We start from the raw sequence: 24,821 nt of genomic DNA, 5'->3' as shown, positions 1-24,821 counted from the left end.
TTTTTTCTTCTTCCCTTCGTTTCTTGTCCTAAGTCAAACAAAGCTCAGGTGGCAGGCTTAGCTGTGTTGAGGCACAAAGGGAGAAGTGATGGAGAATCGTGGAAATTGAATGGCTTAGCAGCCAGGCCAGGGTGGCCCTGCCTTACAGAGGGGCTGCAGGCAGGGCACATATATGGGGGGGGGGGGTGAACACTGCAGTGTAGCTTTGGACTGTCACCCCAAAGGCCAGCCAGTTCCTTCAGTGGGGAATGGTAAAGGACAGGATTTAATCATCTGATAAGTGCAGGGTCTGAAAAGGACAAGAAAGGCAAAAGCTTTGTGAAACCATTAGCAAAGGTTTTACAGATTGATATGAATTATATAAGCAATTTTTTAAAAACTTAAGTTTAGTATATTTTTATTTTATTTTTAAGTGTCATTTATGTTACATGAAACATTCCTTTTTTATTTAAGATATTTAAAAAATTTTTATTATGTGAAATATTCTTAATGTCTTGGGCAAATGTGTTTTTACAAACAGGATAAAAATAGAAAACCATAGTTAATTATCAGCATATTTAAAAATATATGGAAAAAAGATTAGAGGTAAATATGTTAAATAACAAAAGGTGGGAAGATCCGCAGATGGGAAGGAACTCTGAGCTGTAAGGAGAGCTGGGTGTCAGAGCCTGAATAGGGTGAGGAAAGTGTCCAGGCAGGAGATGGCAGCCAGTGTTCTGTGTGGAGTTCATGGAGGGTGAAGATGGTATGTCTGCATTAAAGATGCTTGACACAAAGTGTCCCAGGTTAAGCAAGGTAAGGAGGGCATCCATCCAGCCATGACCCAAAGCAGGATGTCAGAGCCTGAGCTGGATGAGAAGAGCATCCCTGCAGAAGGCCCCCTGTGGGTGGGTTGGATCCCAGATGAAATGAGTAGGACCTCCACTCAGAAGGCAGCCCATGACAGAATTAGAAGTATTCTATTCCCAGTACCTAGCACAAAGCAGGCACTATGGTATGAATGTGATTTGTCCCCCAAGATTCCTATGTTGTGAGTTTGGTCCCCAGGGTGATGATGTTGGGAGATGAGATCTTTAAGAAGTGGGGCCTGAAGATAATCTGAAAGGTTTCAGAGGTTCAGTCCACAGTCAGCCAACTCCATCGCTCTGGGCCCAAGTTGAGGCAGAACATTGTGGCAAGAGGACTTGACAGAAGAAAGCTGCTTGCTTCACAGCAGCCAGGAAGCAGAAAGAGAGAAAGAGAAATATATTTTTAGTCTAATTTTTATTTTAATACATTTACATAGCACAAAATTAGAAAGGTACCAAAAAAAAAAAAACTTAATGAAAAGCCTCCTCTCTGTTCCCAGCCACCCTGCTCTTCTCAACCAGAAGCCACCAGTTACTAGTGTCCTTAAGTCTCTTCCCAGAGACGGTTTATCACATACCATCAGTTGCACATTTTCTCTACCCCAGTTCCTTAGCCCCATTTCTTTCAGCACACAAATGGCAGCACATAATGCAGACTGTCCTCTCTACAGTGTATCTCCCAGCAGTTTATGTGACGCAGGCTGGGATTTTAAGTTATTTTTAACATTTTTTGGGGGGGTGTTTTACATAATGGCACAGGATACATGTTGTTTTACTATATGTGATGTTTTCTTATGTGTCCTTTTCCATTTTATTTCATTTAAAAAATGCTGATCTTGACCCATTAAGTAGATTTCATGGCCCATTTTTGGATCATGCACCCCTGGAGACTGGAGTGTAGCTCTGCTTGTTGGTGGTGATGTACAGTGAACAGAGGGTGTGACTGATATTAGTCGCCAGCAAGTGAGAGTTCTCAGATGCTGGTCAGGAATGGGACAGAAGGAAGAACGCAGAGGAAAAGGCAGGGAAATCTGGGATGGTGGGAATGAACACATTGGAGGCTCAGGAATTCCAAAGTCGCTCCAAAGACCAAAAAGTAGCAGCCTCACTCTCACTGCTGTGTCTGCTGAGTGCAGGAGGCGGAAGTGAGACTTCAATGAGACCGGTGGCAGGTGGTAAGGTTGGCAAAAAACAATCCAGTTTCTCTTAGAGAAAGGAGTCATACATCAGGGAATAGATTTAACTTAAAGAAACCGATCTTTTCAAGAACAGGGAGTTCTGTGGGACACAACACAAGAACAAAGGTGACATTATAGAGAATGGGTTGGGGTCCCCTGAGGGAGGGTTATGCCCAGAGCCATAGTAGGAATAGTCATGGGGGAAGCAGGAAGTAGGATCATATTTGAAGGAGGAGAACAAGGATGAGGTGTTTTCTTGTGGAGCACTGCAAGCTGAAGGTAGAAGGATGGAGTATATTGACAGAAGGAACAGGGCAAGAGGAAGAATAATTTTAACAAGCCAGGGAATCCGCACACTTAGGAAGCAGCTATAAAAGAAACTTCTGTGTAGAAGTTTGGTTAGGAACCAGCTCAATATGCCTAACTGGCCATGGACCAGGAGCCTGTGAATAGATTTCAGAGTATATGGATTTGGTTAGAAAAAAATTTTTACAAATTTTGAGCTGAAATTTAACATGTATAAAGTGTGAACATAGGAACCAACCATGAAGTATTAGCAATATCTGTGACTGTTACCAAATGAGGTCAGGGGTTCATATCACATTAGATTGTTGCAATTATCTTAAAATTTCAGCAACACTTAACTAGAAGCAATGTTTCCTGGTTTCTTATGTCACTGAAAGTATGGTGATTGTCATGCTGATTGCTGTATTTTTTTGTTTAATGCTGTATAAAAAAGTACATGTGGGGCTGGGGTTTGTGGCTCACTGGTAGAGCACTTGCCTAGCATGTGTGAGCTATGGGTTCAATTTTCAGCACCACATATAAATAAAAAAATAAAATAAAGATCCATTGACAACTGAAAAATATTTAAAAAAAAAGAAATACATGTGTTGTTATACCACAGATTAGGGCTTTTTGAAACATTACAATATAATATAGTATAGCATAATAAATTGCACTTATCCTATGTTTTTAATTTATGCACAAATAAAAGTCAGAAACCACTGTTGTAGAAGGATTTCTTTGTCCTTGTGCAGATTTTCTTGGAGATTTGAGTATGAGGGGATTCTTATAGGGTTCTGATCACACGCCCACATGGAGGATGCTTATAAATGCCTTACTATACTTAAATGGACTTCAGGGAATAACTGTGTGTGGGTTCTAAAAAATAAATACATAAAGAAGGTGGTTCTCTACATTTTGCTTGGGCTCAGTGCAGTGGTGCATGTCTATAATCCTAGCTGCTTGGGAAGCTGAGGCAGGAGGATCACAAGTTCAAGGCCAGGCTGGGCAACTTAGTGAAACCCCATCTCAAAATAAAATAGAAAGGGCTGAGGATATAATTCAGTGGTAGAGCACTTCTGGGTTTAATCTGTAGTTTTGTAAAATGTTAATTCTGCTTTAAATGATTCCAACTTTAAGCTATTACATGGAAATGTATTAATTTGATGGATAGCCTCCTCAAGTCTTATAACAGGATTTAGCTGACGTTAAAATTTGGTGATACACTTTATGATAACGAGAAGAAAATTACTGACATTGCTGTATGCCTCTGTGTACTCCAAAGGACCTGTGTTTCTTGACCACCGGGATGAACTTGAGGGAACATACAGGGTCTACTGCCAGAATCATGATGAGGCCATTTCACTGCTGGAAATCTATGAGAAGGATGAGAAGATCCAGAAGCATCTTCAGAACTCCTTGGCAGATCTCAAGTAGGATTTGACCACTTTGCTTCTATTGTTGTTGTAGCAATCATCCTGTATTTGCCCAGACTTCTTATGACAACTGTCTGTCATATCTTAAACAGGATCCATTAAATGACCTGCTTGCCCTTTTCTCATTATATACATGGAAATCTTAAAGGTTTCCTGCTTGTATTTTTGACCATTTAAATCACTTGTCCTCTGTACCAAGTATTAAGTCAACATTTTGGGTAGGAAGCAGCCAGGAATTAGAGCACTTACCTAGCATACGTAAGGCCCAGGTTCAATCCCCAGTATTGGGGAAAATAAAGGAAGATGAAGAAAAAGGAAAAGCAGCACTCAAGAAGATAGTTTGGTCCAAATAAACAAGAACGTATAAGAACCAGGTGTGGTGGCATAACACTGTAATCCCAGGAACAAGGAGGCTAAGGCAGGAGGATTGCAAATTCAAGGCCAGTTTCAGCAACTTAGTGAGATCCTATCTCAGAATAAAGAATAAAAAAAGCTGAGGATGTGGAGATGTGGCTCAGTGATTAAGTGTGCATAGGTTCAATGCTCAGTATTAAAATAAAAATAAAGAGCATATATGAGAAGACCAAGTATACCTTCTTAGATAAGATTTTCCTGGTCTTTGGCAAGTTATAAATATACAGATAAATACATCAAATGAAGATAGGGGATTACTAACTTTAAGAGACTAGATATGCCACCATAGACATTCCTCATTTTCTTTTATCCCATGTAATTTTTTCCCAGTGTGTAGGTAAATTCTAAGAAGAATGAAAAAAATTAATGTCATCTCTCTAATAAGCTCTTTGTCTTTGTCCTCATGCCCGCTGCCCTGTAGGACCCTGTACAGTGAATGGTAAGTGCTCTTGCTACTTGATGTGTGAGCTCATTCTGTTGATTTTTCCTAACCCTTCAAAGGGTGATTTTCTTTTATTTATTTTTATTTTATTTGTTCTTTTTACATATACATGACAGCAGAGTGTATTTTGACATATTTTACAAACATTCATACCTCCCATTCTTATGGTTGTACATGATGTTGAGTTACACTGATCATGTATTCGTATATGAACATAGGAAAGTTATGTCCAATTTACTCTATTGTCTTTTCTATTCCCATCCCCCCCTTCATTCCCCTTTTTCTAATTCAATGAACTTCTATTCTTCCCTCCTCCCCCTATTGTGTGTTAGCATCTACACATCAGAGAGAACATTTGGCCTTTGGTTTTTGGGGATTGGCTTATTTCTCTAGTTCTGTCCATTTATTGGCAGATGCCATAATTTCATTCTTCTTTATGGCTGAGTAATATCCCATTATGTGTATGTACCACATTTTCTTTATCCATTCATTGGATGAAGGGCACCTAGGTTGGCTTCCATAGCTTAGCTATTGTAAATTGAGCTGCTCTAAACATTGATGTTACTGTAGTAACCTGATTTTATGATTTATGTTCTTTATGGATAGAAACCTAGAAGTAGACTTTCCTTGCCATATTTTTTCCATAGCACTTTTTATATTTATTTGTTTATTGCCTGTCTAATCCCTACATAGCAGGGACTTTTTTGATCACTGTTAAATTCCCAGCACCTAGAAGAACAGTACTTGGTATTTATCAGATGCCCAATAAGTAATCATAACAAACTTTCAATTAACAATAGACCATGTATACAATGGTGAATCCATATTGTCTGCGACAGTCTTAGTCTGTGTAAGTGCTCTCTGTAATGTCTGCACAACAACAAAGATCCCTACCAACATGTTTCTTAGAACGTGGGCCAGTCATTGAGCAATGTATTTGTTGAATGAAGGACAATGAAAAACAGAGTAAAGGGACAGAGCCCTATTCAGGAATAACAGAATCCTGAGACACTGTATTATTGACAACTGACTGAAGTTCTTTTTGCCTTCTTTACAGGGGATGCACCAATTATATTAACCTGGGCTCCTTCCTCATCAAACCAGTACAGAGAGTGATGCGCTACCCACTGCTGCTAATAGAGCTGCTGAATTCCACTCCAGAATCTCACCCAGATAAAGTGCCTTTAACCAGCGCAGTCCTTGCTGTCAAAGAAATCAATGTTAACATTAATGAATATAAACGTCGAAAGGACCTGGGTAAGAACAGCTTTACTGCTGAAAAGTGGGTGTGCCCTGTGAGAATGCCTTCCCTCTTGAAAGAATTACTTCAAGGTTGGACAAGGCAGGTGGTAGGTATAATAGGATTGTGGTAAAGAAAGGGTAGTAGAATTTGGAACAAATGTGATATCTGGGGGGAAAAAAAATAGAGTAATAGTAAGAAAAGCACCTCTGTGGACCATTGGAAATAAGGTGCCAGTGACAAAGTAGCAAGCAGTGAGAGCCTTGACCCCAGACCAGGCAGACTGGACAGGGCTTGCCCAGGAGAGGTCTGCAGCACGCTCCTTTGCTCTGCTCATTTAGGGCGGTTCTCTTCAATCCCTGCTCAGATTTCTCTACACACGTAATTGGAGGTCTTAACTGCCTCCTGTAAACTTGGGACTTTTTAATCTTTTTTTAGAAAAACCTCAATCTGCCTGCCTCCCGGGGTCCCCTCATTCCTGCCCCTCACGTTCCCTTCCAGCACCTTACCATCAGTTGACCGACACCCCTCCTTCTAGATAGAAGTAATAGATCCAGTTCATTCCATGCTATCAATACTGAGGCCCTAATCACCATGCTGCCATAGCATGGTGATTGCTGGATTGACTTGTTTTCATATCCTTGGAGAATCCATAATGTAGTGTAACTGCTAACTAGTTACTAGTTTGTGTAACCTCTGCCTGTCTACTGCTCTCCACACTTTATCTAAAGTTATCTAAAATTGTTCCCTCTTCTACCTCGGTCACATCAACCATATTCATATGTGATGCTGACTGGCTTTGAGAGCTCTCTGCCATGGAGCCCTTTCTCTTGGTTCTGTCTCCTGATGTGATGTAGTCTTTGTTTTCTACAACAGTGTCCTTTCTACTCCCATCCAGTCTTCCCCCTGAAATCCTTCTGTTGGTATCTCTAGGCATTTCTGCAGATCGTGCCTGACATACGACACTGTTAATCAGGTAACTAATGTATACCATTTAACCATGTGAGACCACTGGATATAAAGATCTCATTTGTATATGAGACTATAATTTAGTGGAATTATAGGGCTCAAAATTACTATTACTTTCTGCATTTTATTGCAGAGGAAAATGAGGCTCAAAAAAGTAAAGCCACCTCCTTAAGGCCATACCTTAGTTAAGTGACAGAGCCAGGCACCAGACTCAGATATTTCCCTGACTCCAGCTTTTGGTTCTTTCCCTCGTCCCTCTGCCCCTCTCCTCTTCCTCTTGAGCTCTTCTCTCAGCTGCCCACAGCCTCTCTCTGCTATTCTTCAGGTATTGAATCTGTTCAAAAATGATTATTTGGAATATTTTGTCTACTCAGCTGTAAGCTCTTTGACAAACACTAGCTCCAGTTTGAGTTGTTATTTCCATCTTATATTAGTTTTGGGGAAAATGTGCATGTTTTCAGGTTGTTAGGTTCATTTAATCAGGCTCAGGAAAGTGCTTTTTTGACTGACCATCTTGACTCAACCCCTAGTGCTCAAGTACCGGAAGGGTGATGAAGATAGCCTCATGGAAAAAATTTCCAAGCTGAACATCCACTCCATTATCAAGAAATCCAACCGAGTCAGCAGTCACCTGAAGCACCTCACTGGCTTTGCTCCCCAGGTGAGATCCCTGCCCCTGAAGGCACAGTGCATCTGACAGCTTTTCAGGGCTCCATGGGGCAGCTGCCTGCTGTCAATGGGTACAGTTCCCTTCTTGCTCCCTCCTCTGGTTTTGTAGCCAGTGGAAGCAGGGCCCCTGCAGCTACTGATGAAGTGAATCCAACCCCTCAACCCTCCATTTGTTCCTTGGTGTGCTACTTACAATATACACAAAGGCAAATTAGAAGGCCAGATCAGCTGGCATATAATAATTATTGTGGTTTTTAAAGCCTCTAAGGAACCTGTAATCTCTCTGGGGAGGTAAATCTAAAATTGTAGACATATTAAGCTACAAAGGATTCAAAAGATCACTTAGTTGGATACTCTGTGCTACCAATAAGGACACAAAAGGTAGGAGATTGCATGACTTGAAATGCAGTTTAGCAACAGTGCAGAGAGCAGATCTGAAGTCTCTAGTCTTCATTCTATTATATCAAATATTTAGGATAACAATTAGAAGAAAGTACAAGCCAGAAAATATTCAGTTGCTAAGTTTTACACTTATCCCCCAATGTCAGTAATACTTTGAAAAACGAAAATTTCAACAAGTGAGCTTCTTCTTGGCCCAAAAGTTCATCTGAGCTTTAATGGAAGTGGGGCAGGTTTGACCTAGGGAGAGGACAGGGCCTACCAGGCAGGGAGAGTCCCTCAAGAAAAGGCCTCGGGTCAGCAGGTGTGGCAGGGCCAGGGGATGGTGAAGAGGGGAGGCTAGAGATAGGAGGGCCCATGTGTATTTTAGAGGTCTTTCAAGCCACACAGAGGTGTTTAAATTCAGTTTAGTATGATTCAGGAGAACATTAAAGTCTTAATATTTATTTATTTTTTTAATATTTATTTTTTAATTTTCGGCAGTCACAACATCTTTGTTTTTGTATGTGGTGCCGAGGATCGAACCCGGGCCGCACGCATGCCAGGCGAGCGCGCCACCACTTGAGCCACATCCCCAGCCCAAGTGTTAATATTTAAATGAAAGATGTTCCTAAGAAAGACAATTTTGACAGTAAGATAGACTGAGAGAAGGTCCCAATTTCCTAACAGCACTTGTTTATTTTGAACAGATAAAAGATGAAGTATTTGAAGAAACGGAAAAGAATTTCCGAATGCAAGAAAGATTGATTAAATCTTTTATTCGAGACCTCTCTCTCTACCTCCAGCATATCCGGGTAAGTATCAGCATCGCTCTAGTTAGAAATTCTGTCTACTTTCTTGTTCATGGAGCATATTGTTCAATGAAAGTTAAGAAATCTAGACTCACCATTTTGACATGATGTGCTTTTTTTTTAGTTGTTGATAGCACCATGTATAAATAAATAAAAGGACTAAGAATTGAATCTAGTGCTTCACACTTGCCAGGCAAGTGTGCTGCCGCTGAGCCCCAGCCCCAAGATGTGCTTTTCATTGGAATGCCTGTAGGTTATTTAAAAAATAATCCAATGTTTACAAGATCAGCACTGTTGCATTAATTTCATTTACTTTTATTGGTACATCATAATTATAAAATAGTAGGATTCTTTACAATATACTCATATGTGCACGTAACATTTGGTCAGTTTTATTGCCTGGTACCTCCCCTTTCCCTCTTTTCCCTCCCCACTCGTCCCTATCCTTTTTTGGTGAAAATTCCCCTTTACCCCTTTTTTACTCTCTAGCTTCCACTTATGAGAGAAAACATAATTTATGACTTCCTGAGTATGGTTTATTTTACTTAACATGGTGTTCTTTAGTTCCATCCATTTTCCTGTAGATGACATGATTTCATTTTTTATGGCTGTATAAAAATGCATTGGGTATATATACCGAATTTTCTTTATCCATCCGTATGTTGATGGGCATCTAGGCCGGACCCATAACTCAGCTTTTGTGGATTGTGTTGCTATAAAACATGGCTTCTTAGATTGGTGTCATGTAGAAAGGCCTTTCCTATCCCAAGATCAAAAAATATCTCCTGTGCTTTTATTGTGCCATTATTTTAAGTTTAAATCACTGATCTAGCTGGAATTATTTTAGTTACAAGGTCTGATGTGGGCATCCAGCATTGTTTTCCAGATCTTTCATTTTTTATTGAGTATGCCCACTGATCTGAAATAACTCCCTTTAGGTTTAAAAAAAAAAATGTAATTAGGTCTAAACTAAGGCTTATAAAACTTTCCAGGACACATTAGCTTAAAGTGAGATTTGACAAGAACAATATTAGGGCAGCTACCAAGTGTGTTCCCTTGCCTTACAGATTCTTGGGTTATTGCCTAATTTTGATGAGTCTATAGCAAATGCAAGCCTGAACCCCCAACTTAGAAAGCATTTTCATAGTAATGGATAATATTATTTTGAGGTAGAATATGTATAACATTGATAGCCATTCAGTGGACAGCACAATTTGATTTTGACCACAATGGCAGAAATTGAAGAGAGAACATGTAAAACAATTGTGTCACTTATATAAAATGAAAAGTCCTGCCAAATAATAAAATTAGGTAGATTGGCTGATAGAGAGCCTGGAAGAACTAAAATTCATTGACCATATAATTTGGTATCTATACTGGCATATGGCCTGATATTTGGGGACTTTATAATACTTTTCTAAAAGAAAAAAGGACATCATGTTTTACATTAGTTCTGAATTGAAGAGGAATTAGGAGGATTCCCCCAGCAAAGTACTGGATTTATTTATGTGTATAGATATAGGACAAAAAGACAAAAGATCTAAAAAATATTATAAAATATCAAACCAATGTATGAGTAATTGATAGGCTTTGATTCCGATCAGTTTACTTTGTTTATCCCTGAAATACCCTCATGGAGTTGTTAGTACTTTTAGATTTTGAGTTAATTTAATAGGCATCCCTAAACATAATAAAGAAGGCAAAGCCAGGTATGGGAATGATGACCCATGCTTGTAATCTTAGCAGCTTGAGAGGCTAAGTCAGGAGGATCTCAAGTTTAAAACTAGCCTCAGCAATTTAGTGAGGCCCTATCTCAAAATAAAAGAGGGCTGGGGAGGTGGCTTAGTGGTTAAGCAGCCCTGTATTCAATCCCCAGTACCAAAAAATAAAAAATAAAAATTCAGAATGCAAAGCCCAACATTGTGCCAGGCAGTCAAAGAAAACCAGCCCTGGACTCAAACTGTCTTGACTAAGTGGGAAGGGAGATGGAGACAATTAGCAAGCATTCATATTTTTTGCAGCAACAGGAAGAAGCAGAGTGAAAATCATCAGGGGAGTTGAAGTCAGAGTAGGGGAAGCAGGACAGGGGAGGGGAGGTCGGGGCAGTCATTCCCGAGAAGGTGAAGCGGGAGCCAGGACTCCAGGAGGGGAGGTGATTGATCATCAATTCTGCAGGAATCATCTTGGTTCTAATTTTTATTTACTTTTTTGGTGAATTAAGAAAGCCTGTCATCTAGAGGGCACAGAAAAATGTTATGCTCTTTAAACCTCACCAGTTTTTCTGTAACCAGAAGTCTTAGCTTCTTTGTGTGCCCCATAAATGTTTATAAAATTATTGTTTCAAAGTTGAAATAGTGTACTAGTGAAGAGAGTTTGCATGATGGAACCCTTTCAGACTTCTGTACAGGATGAGTGATGAAGGCTAGAAAATTCTGTGTATTCTTACTTGTGTCTCTAACTGGCTCCAGGAATCAGCTTGTGTGAAAGTAGTGGCTGCCGTGAGCATGTGGGACCTGTGCATGGAGAGGGGACACCGCGACCTGGAGCAGTTTGAGAAGGTGCATCGCTACATCAGTGACCAGCTCTTTACAAATTTTGTAAGTGGCTCTATTCTGCCTATTTCTTGTACCTGGGTCATCTCAAATGTCAGTTCATGCAACAGTTAATTCCGCCCATCAGTTATGTTCATATTAACTTTATATTCAGAATATGACCGAGTTTGGGGGACAAGTAGGGCCTGTGTGTATTCAATGGATTTTTTGTGTGTGTGTGATCAAGTTAGTTTCAGAGGGCAAACTAGGAAAAGAAAATTAGGAAATTTAATCTGGCATTACTGGTAATTCTGATTAAAAGATAATTATTTCTAAATATTCCTTTCAAGTTAAAATGTTAACAAGTAGATCTTTATAAAATATAAGCCATTTTCTGAAGAAAGGGCCAAATTGCTTGGGAACTTCTAAACAGGTGTATATGGGATTAATTGTACAAAAAAAAAAAAAAAAAAACAGAATTGGGTGGGGGCTGCAGTTGTGGCTCAGTGATGGAGTACTTGCCTGCAATGTGTGAGGCCCTGGGTTTGATCCTCAGCACCATGTAAAAATAAAGAAATAAAATAGAATAAAAGATCCATTGACAACTAAGAAAAGAATTGGATGGGGTGAGTTTCTTGGAGTTCTCTGCATAGCTGAAGGAAAACAGGGAGGCACACTTGAGAAATTCACAGGTGTTCTAACAGTAAATTACTTTTAATGAGATGCTACTAAGTACCTTTTTATGTTCTTTTATCTGTTTAATACCTTACCCTCAATGTTTGTCCTTCTAAAAAGAAAAGAAAAATCATTTGAAAAGAAAAAACAGATATTACCAAGTAGTTATATGAAAATTACTCTGCCCTCCCCCCCCCAAAAAAAAAAAAAAAAAAAAAAATCAAGCTGTATGAACAACACATAACAAATGTTACCCGGTAGACTATCAGGTCTCATTTAAAAAAAAAAAAAAATTAAGTTGTAGAGAACACAATACCTTTATTTTATGTGTTCATGCAGTTCTGAGGATCAAACCCAGTCTCTCACATGTGCTAGGCAGATGCTCTACCACTGAGCCATATCCCCAGCCTATCACATCTCGTTTCTATTGCAAAAATATCCACGTGCAGTTTAGCATGCATCAACTGAGGAGCTAAAGTGGGATTAGCATCCTTTACAAAAAAAATACCTTGATGTTTGAGAGTTGTTGGTGATGTGTATGCTATTTTATGGAATCTGTTAGTGGGGCCCAGCTGCAGGTCTTCGTGGGGTCAGCTTGTGTCCACTGTGAACAAAGCAGCTGGTACAGGCATGACAATGTCAGCCTCACAGGTGTTTTGGAGACTCGGAAAGAAAGGGTTCTGAACAATGTGCCTCTCTTGTCCCTACAGAAGGAGAGGACAGAGCGGCTTGTCATCTCTCCCTTGAATCAGTTACTGAGCATGTTTACAGGGCCCCACAAGTTGGTACAGAAGCGCTTTGACAAGCTTCTGGACTTCTACAACTGCACAGAACGGGCAGAGAAGTTAAAGGACAAGAAGACCCTGGAGGAGCTCCAGTCTGCCCGGAACAACTACGAGGCCCTGAATGCACAGCTGCTGGACGAGCTGCCCAAGTTCCAGCAGTACGCCCAGGGCCTCTTCACCAACTGCATCCACGGCTACGCCGAAGCCCACTGCGACTTTGTGCAGCAGGCGCTGGAACAGTTGCAGCCGCTCCTTTCAGTGAGTCCCTTACCTTCTGTGGGAAAGCCATCTCTGAAGTTCTGGGGCTTTTCTGAGAGCGCAAGGTGGGGTTTTTCAAAAGGTTATCCGAACTAGCGGGATTCAGTGTGACGTTCAGTCCAGCCCTTCAGAAATTCTTCTCTCTTGATGGTGCCCTGAATGAAACCTGGGGCTTTTAAAACTTTCTCCACCTTGAGCAATCCCCGGAAGTGCTGCCACCCAGGCGGCGATGCAGAGCACTTCCTCTCTTATGTTGTCTGCGGTTGGTAGCTCACACCGGCAAACTGCAGTAGAACTCCAGCTTCCAGTTGGTTCTAAAGAGGCTCTGTTGATCCCAGGGATCTTTCATCCCTATTCTCATTTCCCGTCTCATCTCTTTCCATCGACTCAGTTACTCAAAGTGGCCGGCAGAGAGGGGAACCTGATCGCCATCTTCCATGAGGAGCACAGCAGGGTTATGCAGCAACTCCAGGTCTTCACCTTCTTCCCAGAGTCTCTCCCAGTTACCAAAAAGCCTTTTGAGAGGAAAACGACAGACCGCCAGTCAGCTCGAAAGCCCCTCCTGGGCCTGGTGAGTATGGACTGAGAGGTAGCACAGCCTTGGGGTTAAGAGTATGAACTCCAAATGGGCATAGTGGCAAACCCCGGCTATTCCAGCTACTCAGGAGGCTGAGGCAGAAGGATCACAAGTTTAAGGCCAGCTTGGGCAACTTAGTGAGACCCTGTCTCAAAATAACAATTTTAAAAAGGCTGGGGTAGCTCAGCAGTAGAGAGCTTGTCTAGCATGTGTGAGGCCCTGTATTCAATTCCTGGAACGGGGGTGGGGAGAATGAAGTGTGAACTCCAGAGCTGGACCATCTGGGTTCATCAGGATGGATGCTTACTCACTGTCCTTGAGCATGTTGCTTCTGTTCTAGGCCTTAGTTCCTCATCTCTAGACATTGATGATGACTGTACCTACATCATAGGGTTCTCACAGGCTAAAATGAGTTAATATATGGAAAGCACCTGGCATGCCAAATGAGGTGGTGCACACCCGTAATCCCAGTGGCTTGGGAGGCTGAGGCAGGAGGATTATGAGTTCAAAGCCAGCCTCAGCAATTTAGTAAGGCTAAGCAACTCAGGGAGGCCCCGTCTCTAAATATAAAAACGTACTGGGAATATGGCTTAATGGGTTCAATCCCCAGTACCAAAAAAGAAAAGAAAATCCCTGGCATATAATAAGTGTTATGCAAGTATCATATCATCCTCCTCCTCAGTGTTGGTGGATGTGGCTGTCTCTCTATAGGTGATCAGTTTATATTGGGCATCATCTGTCACTGGCTCATGCCTTCATTTACTTTTCCTGAACATCAGCATTGTGCCTCCTGGTACCTGATAGTAGCCATCTGTAGTTTCCTCACACCCGATATGAATGTCAAGCTTGGCTCTTAGTGAAGTATTAATACATTGATTGAAGGGTATATCTGCTAGGTCTGCCAATTTTTGATCGTGAGTTAGAAAGGTATTTTGGCCAGTTAATCACCAACTGCTTTTATAACTCAGTTCTTCCATATTTTAAACATTAGGGTAAGGAACAACAGATTATATGGGCTCATAAGCTAAAAATATGCTGCTATGCCTTTGCTAATGATATTTTTGCTCTTTATAATCCCATAGATTTTTAGATTATCTTAAAAGGGAGAACCAAATTTATTATTACCTTTAGTTTTTCTTTTTATGACTGTTACTTATTTTTATAGATGGTAAAGTCAAGATAGAGAAACTCAATTATTTAGATGCATCTAGCAAATTATAAGACAACCCAGTGATATTACTTAGGCATTTTGATTTTTTCTTAACTACAAAAGGTACCAAAGCATTACGAAGAGGCCATGAGTTTTGCCTAGCTACTCGGGCTTACTCAGTTATGAAAGCATCTGATGGGGTGGTGAGCGGTTGATGGTTAGTGCCTCCCTTCTCAGACTCTGCAAGATGAGATTAAATATGGCTGCTAGAGTAATGGCCAGGCAGGGCTTCTTGTTGATGTGTCTCTTCTGTTGCCTTTCAGCCAAGTTACATGCTACAGTCAGAAGAACTCAGAGCCTCCCTGCTGGCAAGGTATCCCCCTGAGAAACTCTTCCAGGCAGAACGGAACTTCAATGCTGCTCAGGACTTGGATGTCTCACTTTTGGAAGGTGACCTGGTGGGTGTGATCAAAAAGAAAGACCCCATGGGCAGTCAGAACCGCTGGCTGATTGACAATGGAGGTAAGCATTTTGGATATCAGATGAAAGGAACTAAAGTAGGAAAACAACCAAAAAAGTCCTCTTCAGCTCTGGAGAATGTTCATGTCAGATCATTACCAAAACAAAACCAACCTGTTTTGGTTCTGTTTTGACAAATTCCAGAAGAGGTTCCCTGACTTATCTTGCAAGATCTTGCCATGCTTTATATGTTGTCCAGACAGTGGGGCTGCCTGGTGGAGCCCCTTCGCAAGCCCCAGGATAAGCTGCCTTCTCCACTTTCTGTAAATTTGCCTTTGTGTGTGGATTGGAAACCTGTGGGTTTTGTTTACTTTTTAAATTTTCTCCCTATAAACAATTTTACTTTATAACTATTTAGAGAATGACTTTTAAAACAACTCAAGCGGGGGGGGGCGGCTCGGCGGGGCGGGGGGGGGGGGGGCGGCTCGGCGGGGCGGGGGGGGGGGTTCAGAATTCAAATAAGATTACAAATAATAACATTAGTCTATCATCCTTTTTCCTTGATTCCAAAATCCAAAAAGCTTTGAAAAATAAAAGTATTTTTAGTAACTTTTTTGCCAAATTCTGAACAAAGCAATGTGCAACTAATTATAATCCTAGTGTTAACATTGTTGCTGTGGAGAGTTTAAGCATTGTGTGCCCTCTCAGACAGGAGGGCAGGCCCTTGTAAAAGTGAGCTTATGCTGTACATGTGCTCTGTGTATTTGAACTCCCGTGAACACCTTTCTACTGAACAATGTTCACAGTATCCCAAATCATTTCTTCTCTTTTTTTTTTTTTTTTTAAATGGTATTGGGGATTGAACTCAGGGGTGCTCTCTACTATATCCCCAGCCTTTTTTAGTTTTTTATTTTGAGGTAGTGTTTTGTTAAGTTGCTGAGGCTGGCTTCGAACTTGTAATGAGGTCTTGTATGAGGAGCTCCTCAACACAAGGATGGTCTTCAGATCCCTCTTTGCCACATGTATTGTTGAACATACACTCTGCAGAGACTTAGCCATGGTCTAGATGATCTACTAAATTCTTTGTATGCCCAGTCTCAAACATGTAGTTTTGTTTTGTGTGTGTGTGTTTGGTACAGGGGTTTAACCCAGGGGCACTTAACCACAGCCACATTCCCAGTTTTTTTTTTTTTTTTTTTTTTTTTTTTTTAATATTGCTTAGGGCCTCACTAAGTTGCTGAGGCTGGTTTTGAACTCAGTCCTCCTGCTTCAGCCTCCCAAAAGCTGCTGGAATTATAGGCATGTGCCACCAAGCTCAGCATTTTTTAATTACTAGCCTCTCCATTGTCCACAGGCCTCCTATTCCTGTTATAAGATTGTGACAAGAATGAATTGACAGGTAGCCATAGCTTTTCATTCTATCCATGCCCCTTGGATCCTGGGATTGAATATTCTGGTCTGTTTTGTCACTAGGCATCTTATTTTGTTGCTACCATCAACCTAGCTTTTAAACCAGTTTCTCACTGTTGGTTCCCTGCTTTTTGCCTCCCTCTGCCTTCTGCTACATCTGCAGTCACCAAAGGCTTTGTGTACAGCTCCTTCTTGAGGCCCTACAATGCTCGACGCTCAGATGCCTCTGTGGGCAGCCACTCCTCTACTGAGTCAGAGCACAGTGGCTCCTCCCCGAGATTCCCACGACAGAACAGCAACAGCACCTTAACCTTCAACCCCAGCAGCATGGCCGTGTCCTTTACATCTGGGCCTTGCCCAAAGCAGCCTCAAGATGCATCTTTGTTGAAGGAGTATGACCAAGGAATTCTCAGTGCATCCTTGAACCTGAGCAGTCCAGAGAGTGGCCTTTCCAGGTGCCCTTCAGATCCAGACCCCACCTGCCAGCCCAGGCCAGGGGACTCTGTTGATGCGGCTAGAGATATAAACCAACCTGCTGCTGCCCTGAGGAGCTGCTGCCGAAGCTCAAGGCATCCAGAGGTGGTTGGTTCCTCTGTACCAGGACGAAATGGGCAAGGTAGAGACCTTGTAAAAGGATGTACACGAGCAGCCCAGGCTCTGGAAGATAGAAATGAAGAGCTGGAGAGCAGTGAGGCAAAGGGCAACCAGGTAAGTGCCCCGGCTTACCCCAGTGGGAGTGGGAGTGGGCACAGGAGACGTGGAGGCAGAAGCCTGCCCAGATCTGGGGGTGATCCGAGAGCCAACAGATCTTACCCAGCTCGCAGGAACCTCCCTGCCTTACCACTGAGCACCTTCTGTGATAGCAAAAGGGGTCCAGAGAGCGCCCGAGAACTATCACTGGGCAGTAAAAAGGTGTCCTGATGAAACCTTTTTTCACTCTTTCAGTTCTAGCTCTTCCAGCTTACTAGTTGTTCTTATGTTGTATAAAGCTTGCTATTTAACCTACTTTTGGTTTTTAGTTCCAAAAAAAAAAAAAAAAGTGTTTTATGTGTAGAATTTAGAAATGAAATTCTAGCACTACTTGAGTTTTTTTCCTATTTTTGTAATGACCTGTCCCTGTCTTGTGAATTTGAGTAGAGCCTTTATATCTTTCACTTTTTAAATGCACTTTTTTTTTTTTTTAAGAAAAACAAAAGCTGTTTTCAGATTCACAACTGGGAGATCTATGGTTAAGTTCTTTGGTTTTCTTTGAATCTGCCCTGTTCACTGTGGGATCCTCCAGCCATGTATAACGATCTAAAGTTAAAAATTAAGATTAAAAATTCAATTCTCTGTCTCACTGGCCACATTTAAGTGTTCAGTAGCCGAATGCAGCTACAGAAACACCCCTACCACCCACCCCCAGCACGTTCCATGGACAGCACGCTCCATTTCTAACTCACACTCTCTCCCCGCACAGGTCTATTTTGCTGTCTACACCTTCAAGGCACGAAACCCAAATGAGTTGAGTGTGTCAGCCAATCAGAGACTCAGAATCCTGGAGTTCAAAGATGTCACAGGCAATACAGAGTGGTGGTTAGCTGAAATTAACGGGAAGAAAGGCTATGTCCCATCCAACTATATCCGCAAAGCCGAGTACACCTGAGCCTGGTGTGCCTGCCGCTCAACCCTGCTGCCTTGGCTTTCAGTCTGCTGAAAGGTTCTGGTGGGCCGCCAAGAGGCACCTGCGCCCAAGACCCAGGCCCTGCCATATTGCTTAACCGTGACATGGTAGGGCACAAGACAAGTCTTGTTCTCCTTGATTGGGTTGTAAACCTTGATGCTTACTAGAATTTCTAGAATTTGAAATGGACCCTGGGGCTTGCCAGTGATTCAGTGACCATGAGAAGAGAGGCAAGTGCAGGGGTCGGCCTTTGGAAGTGAGAAATTTCCGGTCAGAAGACCAGTGTTCTGTATATGCAGGAAGCTGTGCTGGCATCAGTTGTAACCTACTGAGTCTGGGGTGGCCCCGTGATCCACGATTACCTGACCTGAAGCTGTGACTTGGATGAAGTAAAGCCAGGCTTGTGGAGCCCCTTTAGGTTGTGATTCTGCTGGTGGCAAGGAGCTTGTCAGGATTGCACAGAGCCTGGTGTTTCAACACTTCCGAGACACCTCCAGTGTCTAGCACACATTTTCTGTCTCTCTTCTTACACAAATACAAAGCCGCTAAAATACAGTGTTTTATTTCACTGCTTTCCGAAATTGGTTACACAAAACTCAACCGCTTTCTTTTACCAAGAAGTGTTTAAGGTCTTCATTTTCCTTTCATCTGAAAGTTCCTCCCTTGCTAGATGCATCTGTGTGTTCCGTCTCGTGGCCACCTCTCCCCGTACTGAGTAACCGATAGAATTCTCTAGAATAACAGGGTCAGAGCTCCAGTCATCCATTAAAAGTATTGGTTCTATATTAATCTCAATCCAGTCAGGCCTGGTGGAAGATTAGGTGCTTTTTTCCTTTCACTACCACCATTTGGTTATATCTGCAGATGCAGAAGACAGCCCATGGGACTTAGGAGTCAGGATACACGGTCCCAGAAGGAGCTCATCCTAGATTAGTTTCACCACTAACCTCCATGCTTCAGAGACAATATTGAAAGCCAAACAGATTCCAAAGTGCCTGTCAAGACCCCCCGCCCACCCAGTCACAGGAAGATTCTTGCTAATCCCTTACCCTAAGAATCTGTCCCTAAAAATCCTGTTTTAGCAGAGCTCCTGTACTTGAGATCTTCCCTAGATACGAAGCCTAGCTTGGAATTTGAAACTGCAATTTGTTTAAGAAAAGGAATTAAAAACAGCCTCACAGCCACTACTCCTCCAACCTTACATTTGGCCTTAAAATCCTGGTGAATCAGGAGACCCCATGGACTCCTTGGCCACAGCATCTGCTGGTGTCAGGCAGTAATGCAAGGTCTCCTGTGAAAAGTGTTTATATTTGGAGATGTCTATATTTAAGTAGTTATTTTCTAAATAAAAGCTTTTCTAATGGCCATGAGTATGTTTTCTTGATTTCCTTCCATGTTTAAGCTGAACACTTTTCTCAAGTTTATCTGGTCAATAGTTCAATTTCCGTTGCTGCAGGTGGTTCCCTAAAGCAATCCTTTACTGTCAGCGCTAGCAGGATAGGAAAGCTGAAATCTCCTGCTGAAATCCTAAGGGATGAAATGTTTCTAATATTTCAGGTTTGGGTATACTAGATACAACAGAGATTAACAAGGTCACACAGTAGCAGTTCAGGCAAGGTTGGGGGCAGAGGAGGAGGAGTGGTAGCAGAGAGATTGAGGACAGAAGAGTGACAAAGCAATTGCCTCACTTGCTTTTCTTCCTTACAACCGGGAATTGAACCCAGGAGTCTTGTAAGCTAGACAAGCACTCTACCACTGAGCTGCATCCCCAGCCCTTTTTATTTTTTTGAGACAGGATCTCACTAAATTGGCCAGGCTGACTTTGAACTTATGATCCTTCTGCCTCAGTCTCCTGAGTAACTGGGATTACACTGCTCAACATTGACATTAAGCAATAGAAAATGTGACTGCAGGAGCTGGGGATGTGGCTCAAGTGGTAGTGGCGCTTGCCTGGCATGCATGAGGCACTGGGTTTGATTCTCAGCACCACATAAAAATAAAAATAAAGATATTGTGTCCACCTAAAACCAAAAAATAAAATATATTTAAAAAAATGTGACTGCATAGGCAGACAAGGAAAGAAGCTATAAGTCATTATAGACCATTCTTTCATTTTATAAGCTAGGAAAGTGGTTGAGGTCATTCTGAATTGCCAAAGTCACACATCAAGATTCTGGTGAGTTTAAATGTGGGTCACAGGCTCTCTGAGTCTTGACACTTAATAGCTGCCTGACTTTCGCAATTGGCATAACCCACGATTGTTTCCTCATCTAGTGTAGAGGTAGCAATACTGTCCACCTCAGAGGGCTGTGGTAAGGAATGAGTGAGTCAACACTGCAGAATGCTAGATCAGGACATCAGCAAGATGATGGGTAGGATTTTCCAGCACTCATCCCCCAGGGAAATGTCAATTTCAACTATTCCCATGCATGAAATGCCTTCTTAAGAGCTAAGGAAACCAGGTTAGATGTCACAGCACCTGGGCATAGTATAGAAATAAAAGATATATTGAAGAGAGTAGGAAGGGCAGTTGTACCTTAACCACACCACCCCTCTCAGCCCCAGGCAGCAAGGCATAAAGAGAGACGCCCTCTGGTGGGGGAAAGAGGGAAGTGAGTACAGCATTGCCTCAGACTCCAACCCAGTAAAACCCTACTCCAGGCAGCCCCAGCAGCCCCAGACTGCAGGCTGGTATCTGCAGGTTGATACTCTATACCTATTTGCAGTATAGACAATTGATAGGAGAACATCTGGAAAACACCAAACACTCATGTTTGCTCAAGACTTCATGCCTGCCCATCTTTGCTAGAGGAATAGTAATGGCTTCTGTATCTTTTCTGAACCTGTTGGCTGGAAGCATATGCCATTCCCAGATCTCCAGCTTGGGGAAAGTGTAGACAAGGGCAGGAAAATAATGAGTATGGGAAGCAGTTATGCAGAGGATTTAAACATAGCCTCATGCTTTGTATGATATGTTCAATTGAGTCAGTCCCTCTACCTCTACTCTATACTCAATGAAAGCTTTGAGGAAGAGAAACTCAGAATACAGTCCTGCATAAAGAGTGTTTTACCCAGGAGCTGGTTATTACTAGCTGGTGGTCACTCCCACAATATCCTCCCCACCCAAAGCATTCACCATTACACCGCCCTCCAGCTCTACTGATCTGCCAGAAGACTACTAATGTGAAAGGATCAGATCAGATGGAGGAAAGCCAAAGAGATCAAGGCCTTCATGAGCAGCACCATTCTTAACTTTTGTCTCTCTCTGGGCATCAAAACAAATAAACCTTTTACTTAACAAACAAAACTCCCTTCAAGGCATTGAAGAGTAGTAGAGGCCGTTACTACAAATTTCTTGGGGATGTGGAAGGAGAGGATAACCCTACATGTCTTAAAGCAAAATTTCTTATAAAAATTATTGACCGGGGCATGGTGGAGCACACCGTAATCCCAGCTATTTGGGAGTCTGAGGTAGAGGATGGAAAGTTTGAGGCCAACTTAGACCCTGTCTCAAAATACAAAATTTAAAAAGGGGCTGAGGACGTAGCTCAGTGCTACAGCACTTGCCAAACATGTGCGAGGCCCTGGCTTCAGCCTCCAGTACCACTCAAACAACAACAAAAATCCTTCAAACATCTCTTGACCCCAAACTTTGTCTTCATCCAGCATCTGTCTGACTCTTCCTTTTACATTTTTCAATTCAAAATCCCTCTCCACTCAGTTCCTTATTACCATGCCGATTCTCTTCAGTTTCTCCCCTGCCCCCATCCCCGCCATCTCTGCTCCCATTTGTTTTTTAGGTCAGTTTAGTTTTTTGTATCTACATCTGCCCCAGTTATCCCTAATAACATTGCAACAAAACAAAAGCCTAATGTTCAAGCTATGCAAACTCCCTCCAAATATGAGATGGGAGTGATTACAAAGTTATTTTTGTATTCTATATGATGCCAGTGTTCCTTGATCAAGAAATATCCCGTGGCACACAATATCACATCCTCAAGAGATTCTGAAAACTTCTACAATCAGGATCTCAGAGGTCAAAACATCTTCCACTCAGTAAGCCAGGCACTGTGTATTATTATTATTGTATTTCACTCCTCCCAATAACGCTATAAGATAGGTAGAAATGACAAAATTGATGCTCAAAGGATAAGAAATGTGGCCAAATTTACCCAGATAGAAATCACAAAACATAATTTAACCCCCCTACAAAAACAGTTTGAATAACTCTCCACACATGAAAATATCTTCACAAGAACTAAGGAAACCAAGTGAGATTTTATAGCACCTGGATATAACTCAGAAATAAGAAAAAGACACAATGAAGAAGATAAAAAGTCAGTTTACATTACCCATGTCACCCCTTTCCCCAGCCCCAAGCAGCACAGCATGGAGATACCTCTTCTTGGGGAAAAGAATGGAAAGTGAGCACCAAGACTTTGCTTCCAACCACAGCACTAGCACCCATGGAACCAGTGAAGCCCAGGTCTGCCCCTTTGGACTCAGGGTGGCTCCACAGATCCCGGCTGCAGACATGATATGTCATTAGCCCCTTGGATTTAGGTACCAGACCCACCTCAGCACCTGGCCAGCCCCCACAGACTCAAGACCCACCCTAGCACCAGGTCAGGCCCTGTGGATTCAGGCTTCAGGCCAGCCCCTATGGATACAGGCTCTGGCCCTATTTAGCAGACCCATGCTCCAAAGTTCTCAACATGAATACAACCAACAAGTCCACCCAGTGGATCCAGGATCCAGGCCCCACCCACAGATCCAGGTTCTAGGGCAGGCTGACTGCTGACAGAGATCAAGCTAGACTGCCTGAGGACTCCAGCAGCAAGCTTGTTCATTCACCATACCAGATGGCCTGCCCAGAAGTTCTGGATGGGCTGACTGGTGAAGGGCTTTCCCAAATAAAGTCAGTCTGCAAAGACTGGGATAGATTTCTACTTCTTCAAATGTGCAGACACCAGTGCATGGCCACAAAGATCAAAAAACAATCAGGAACGCATGTTTTCAAAGGAAACCTTTTTCCAATTCAAAATCCCTCTCTACTAGTTTCCTATTGCCAAGCTGATTCATGCAGGAATAACCTGACATAATACAAAATAATTGTTTCAATTCAGTGAACTTCAGAAAAATCAGAAAAAAATTTTTCAGGAAAATGACTAATGATTAATTTAACAGTTTGAAAATTTATACACATATGTAAATATTTAAAAAATGAAAGAGGGGATTCAAGACAGCTAAACAGAGACACCCAACACTTTCTAACACTCACTTCCTCCTCCACAAAGAAGAGCCCAAATAATAGGTGTATAGCTGCATTTTAGGGTAAGTAACCATGGAAGAACACCAAAAATTAGGAAGAAAGAAACCAGAACCTTATAAAATTCAGAGGCTTGGGATAATGGCATACTAAGAGAAGCAAAATACCTTGGTATTTGCCATCTTGTCTCCACAACTGGGGAAGGGGAGTCTCCCCCTTGCAGGGTAAGTGTGAAAGAGAACCTGAGAAACTCTTATCAGTGTGGATGCTGGCAATCTTAGCTACTGGAGAGTTTCACCTCACCGGCCTGCAGCCCACTTAGATAAATAACCTGAAATCTGCACAGTAGCCTTGCTTTGAAAGGGAATCTCCCAACATCTCCCAGCCAGTGAGCTGCCAGGATCATCTTAAGAATTGAGGTATTGGGCCACTCTAGGGGTCAGAAACACTTTCACTTTCCTGTCTCTGGGATACCAGACATTCCACTGCACTGCCTTTAGAGTTGTTGCCTCATGAGCCCAGTTTGGCTCAGCAGAGTGAGTGTCATCTAAGTCCACTGGGTGACCTCCATTGTAGGGAACAGGTGTTGCAACACAGAGGAACATGGAAGGTGCCCCCCTTGAGCCAGAAGATTAGAGAGCTTGTCCTCTGAGACTTGGAGTGTGGCCAGCAGCACATGGACACATACCAGGGCCAAGACCCAAGGCAGAAACTCACACAGTTCCCACCACTTCTTCCCCTTGCACTGGTGCTCAGAGACTTGCTTCTGACAGGGCAAGGAGGGAATGCTACAGTCACTGCTGCTGCCCTGCCCACAGTGTTGTGCTGAGGGAGCCTTAAGCAACTTCATGGCTAGCCGTTTCCTGATCCCCAGGCACACAGAGCAAAGAGGGTCCCGAGAGAAACTTTGCCTGGCTTTGGCCAAGGTCCTGCAATCACTTTCACTGATATGGCAGAGATAAATAGGACAGTTCCTGCTGCCACCTGACTTATTGGATTCCCACTAATGGTCACCCCAAACCTTGTCTAACTATGCACTGTTGTCAGAACTAGGTGTCAGCACCACAGAGCAGGTGCTGTGATTCCTACCACCACTTCTGCCATTTGAAGTCTGGGCCCACACCATTGATTGGTCAAAGGACAAGTGCTTCAGGCCCCCTACCACTATTTGGTCCACCAGTGCCAGAGGACCTTGCTAGTGGCACAACTAGTATCAGTAGTGCCTATGGAAACCACCTTGCCTCACAGGGACCTTGCTCCCATGGAGGAGCAGCCCACAGAACCCCACACCCACCTGAACTGCTAGACCCAACTTCTGCACAGCCTACAGAGGCAGTGGGTCTCTCCAAATTTGCCATGATATACACTGTGCA

At 42.5% G+C, this 24,821-nt stretch overlaps 1 protein-coding gene across 3 annotated transcripts in view; it reads left to right on the top strand.

The window, feature by feature from the left end:
* Window positions 1-19,544, top strand: part of Dnmbp (dynamin binding protein) — a 96,305-nt gene extending 76,761 nt beyond the window's left edge. For all 3 annotated transcript variants that reach the window (XM_076834520.1, XM_076834521.1, XM_076834522.1), the window contains 11 exons: window positions 3,597-3,744; window positions 4,583-4,600; window positions 5,661-5,860; window positions 7,343-7,473; window positions 8,570-8,674; window positions 11,140-11,268; window positions 12,588-12,920; window positions 13,312-13,491; window positions 14,971-15,169; window positions 16,680-17,224; window positions 17,976-19,544. In XM_076834520.1, coding sequence (XP_076690635.1) covers window positions 3,597-3,744; window positions 4,583-4,600; window positions 5,661-5,860; window positions 7,343-7,473; window positions 8,570-8,674; window positions 11,140-11,268; window positions 12,588-12,920; window positions 13,312-13,491; window positions 14,971-15,169; window positions 16,680-17,224; window positions 17,976-18,161 — 2,174 coding nt within the window. In that variant the 3' untranslated portion in view covers window positions 18,162-19,544. The remainder of the gene's footprint in view (window positions 1-3,596; window positions 3,745-4,582; window positions 4,601-5,660; window positions 5,861-7,342; window positions 7,474-8,569; window positions 8,675-11,139; window positions 11,269-12,587; window positions 12,921-13,311; window positions 13,492-14,970; window positions 15,170-16,679; window positions 17,225-17,975) is intronic.
* Window positions 19,545-24,821: the final 5,277 nt, after the last annotated feature.

Source organism: Callospermophilus lateralis, chromosome 15, assembly GCF_048772815.1.
Source record: "Callospermophilus lateralis isolate mCalLat2 chromosome 15, mCalLat2.hap1, whole genome shotgun sequence".
NCBI lineage: Eukaryota > Metazoa > Chordata > Mammalia > Rodentia > Sciuridae > Callospermophilus > Callospermophilus lateralis.
This window is presented reverse-complemented; position numbering and strand designations above follow the sequence as displayed.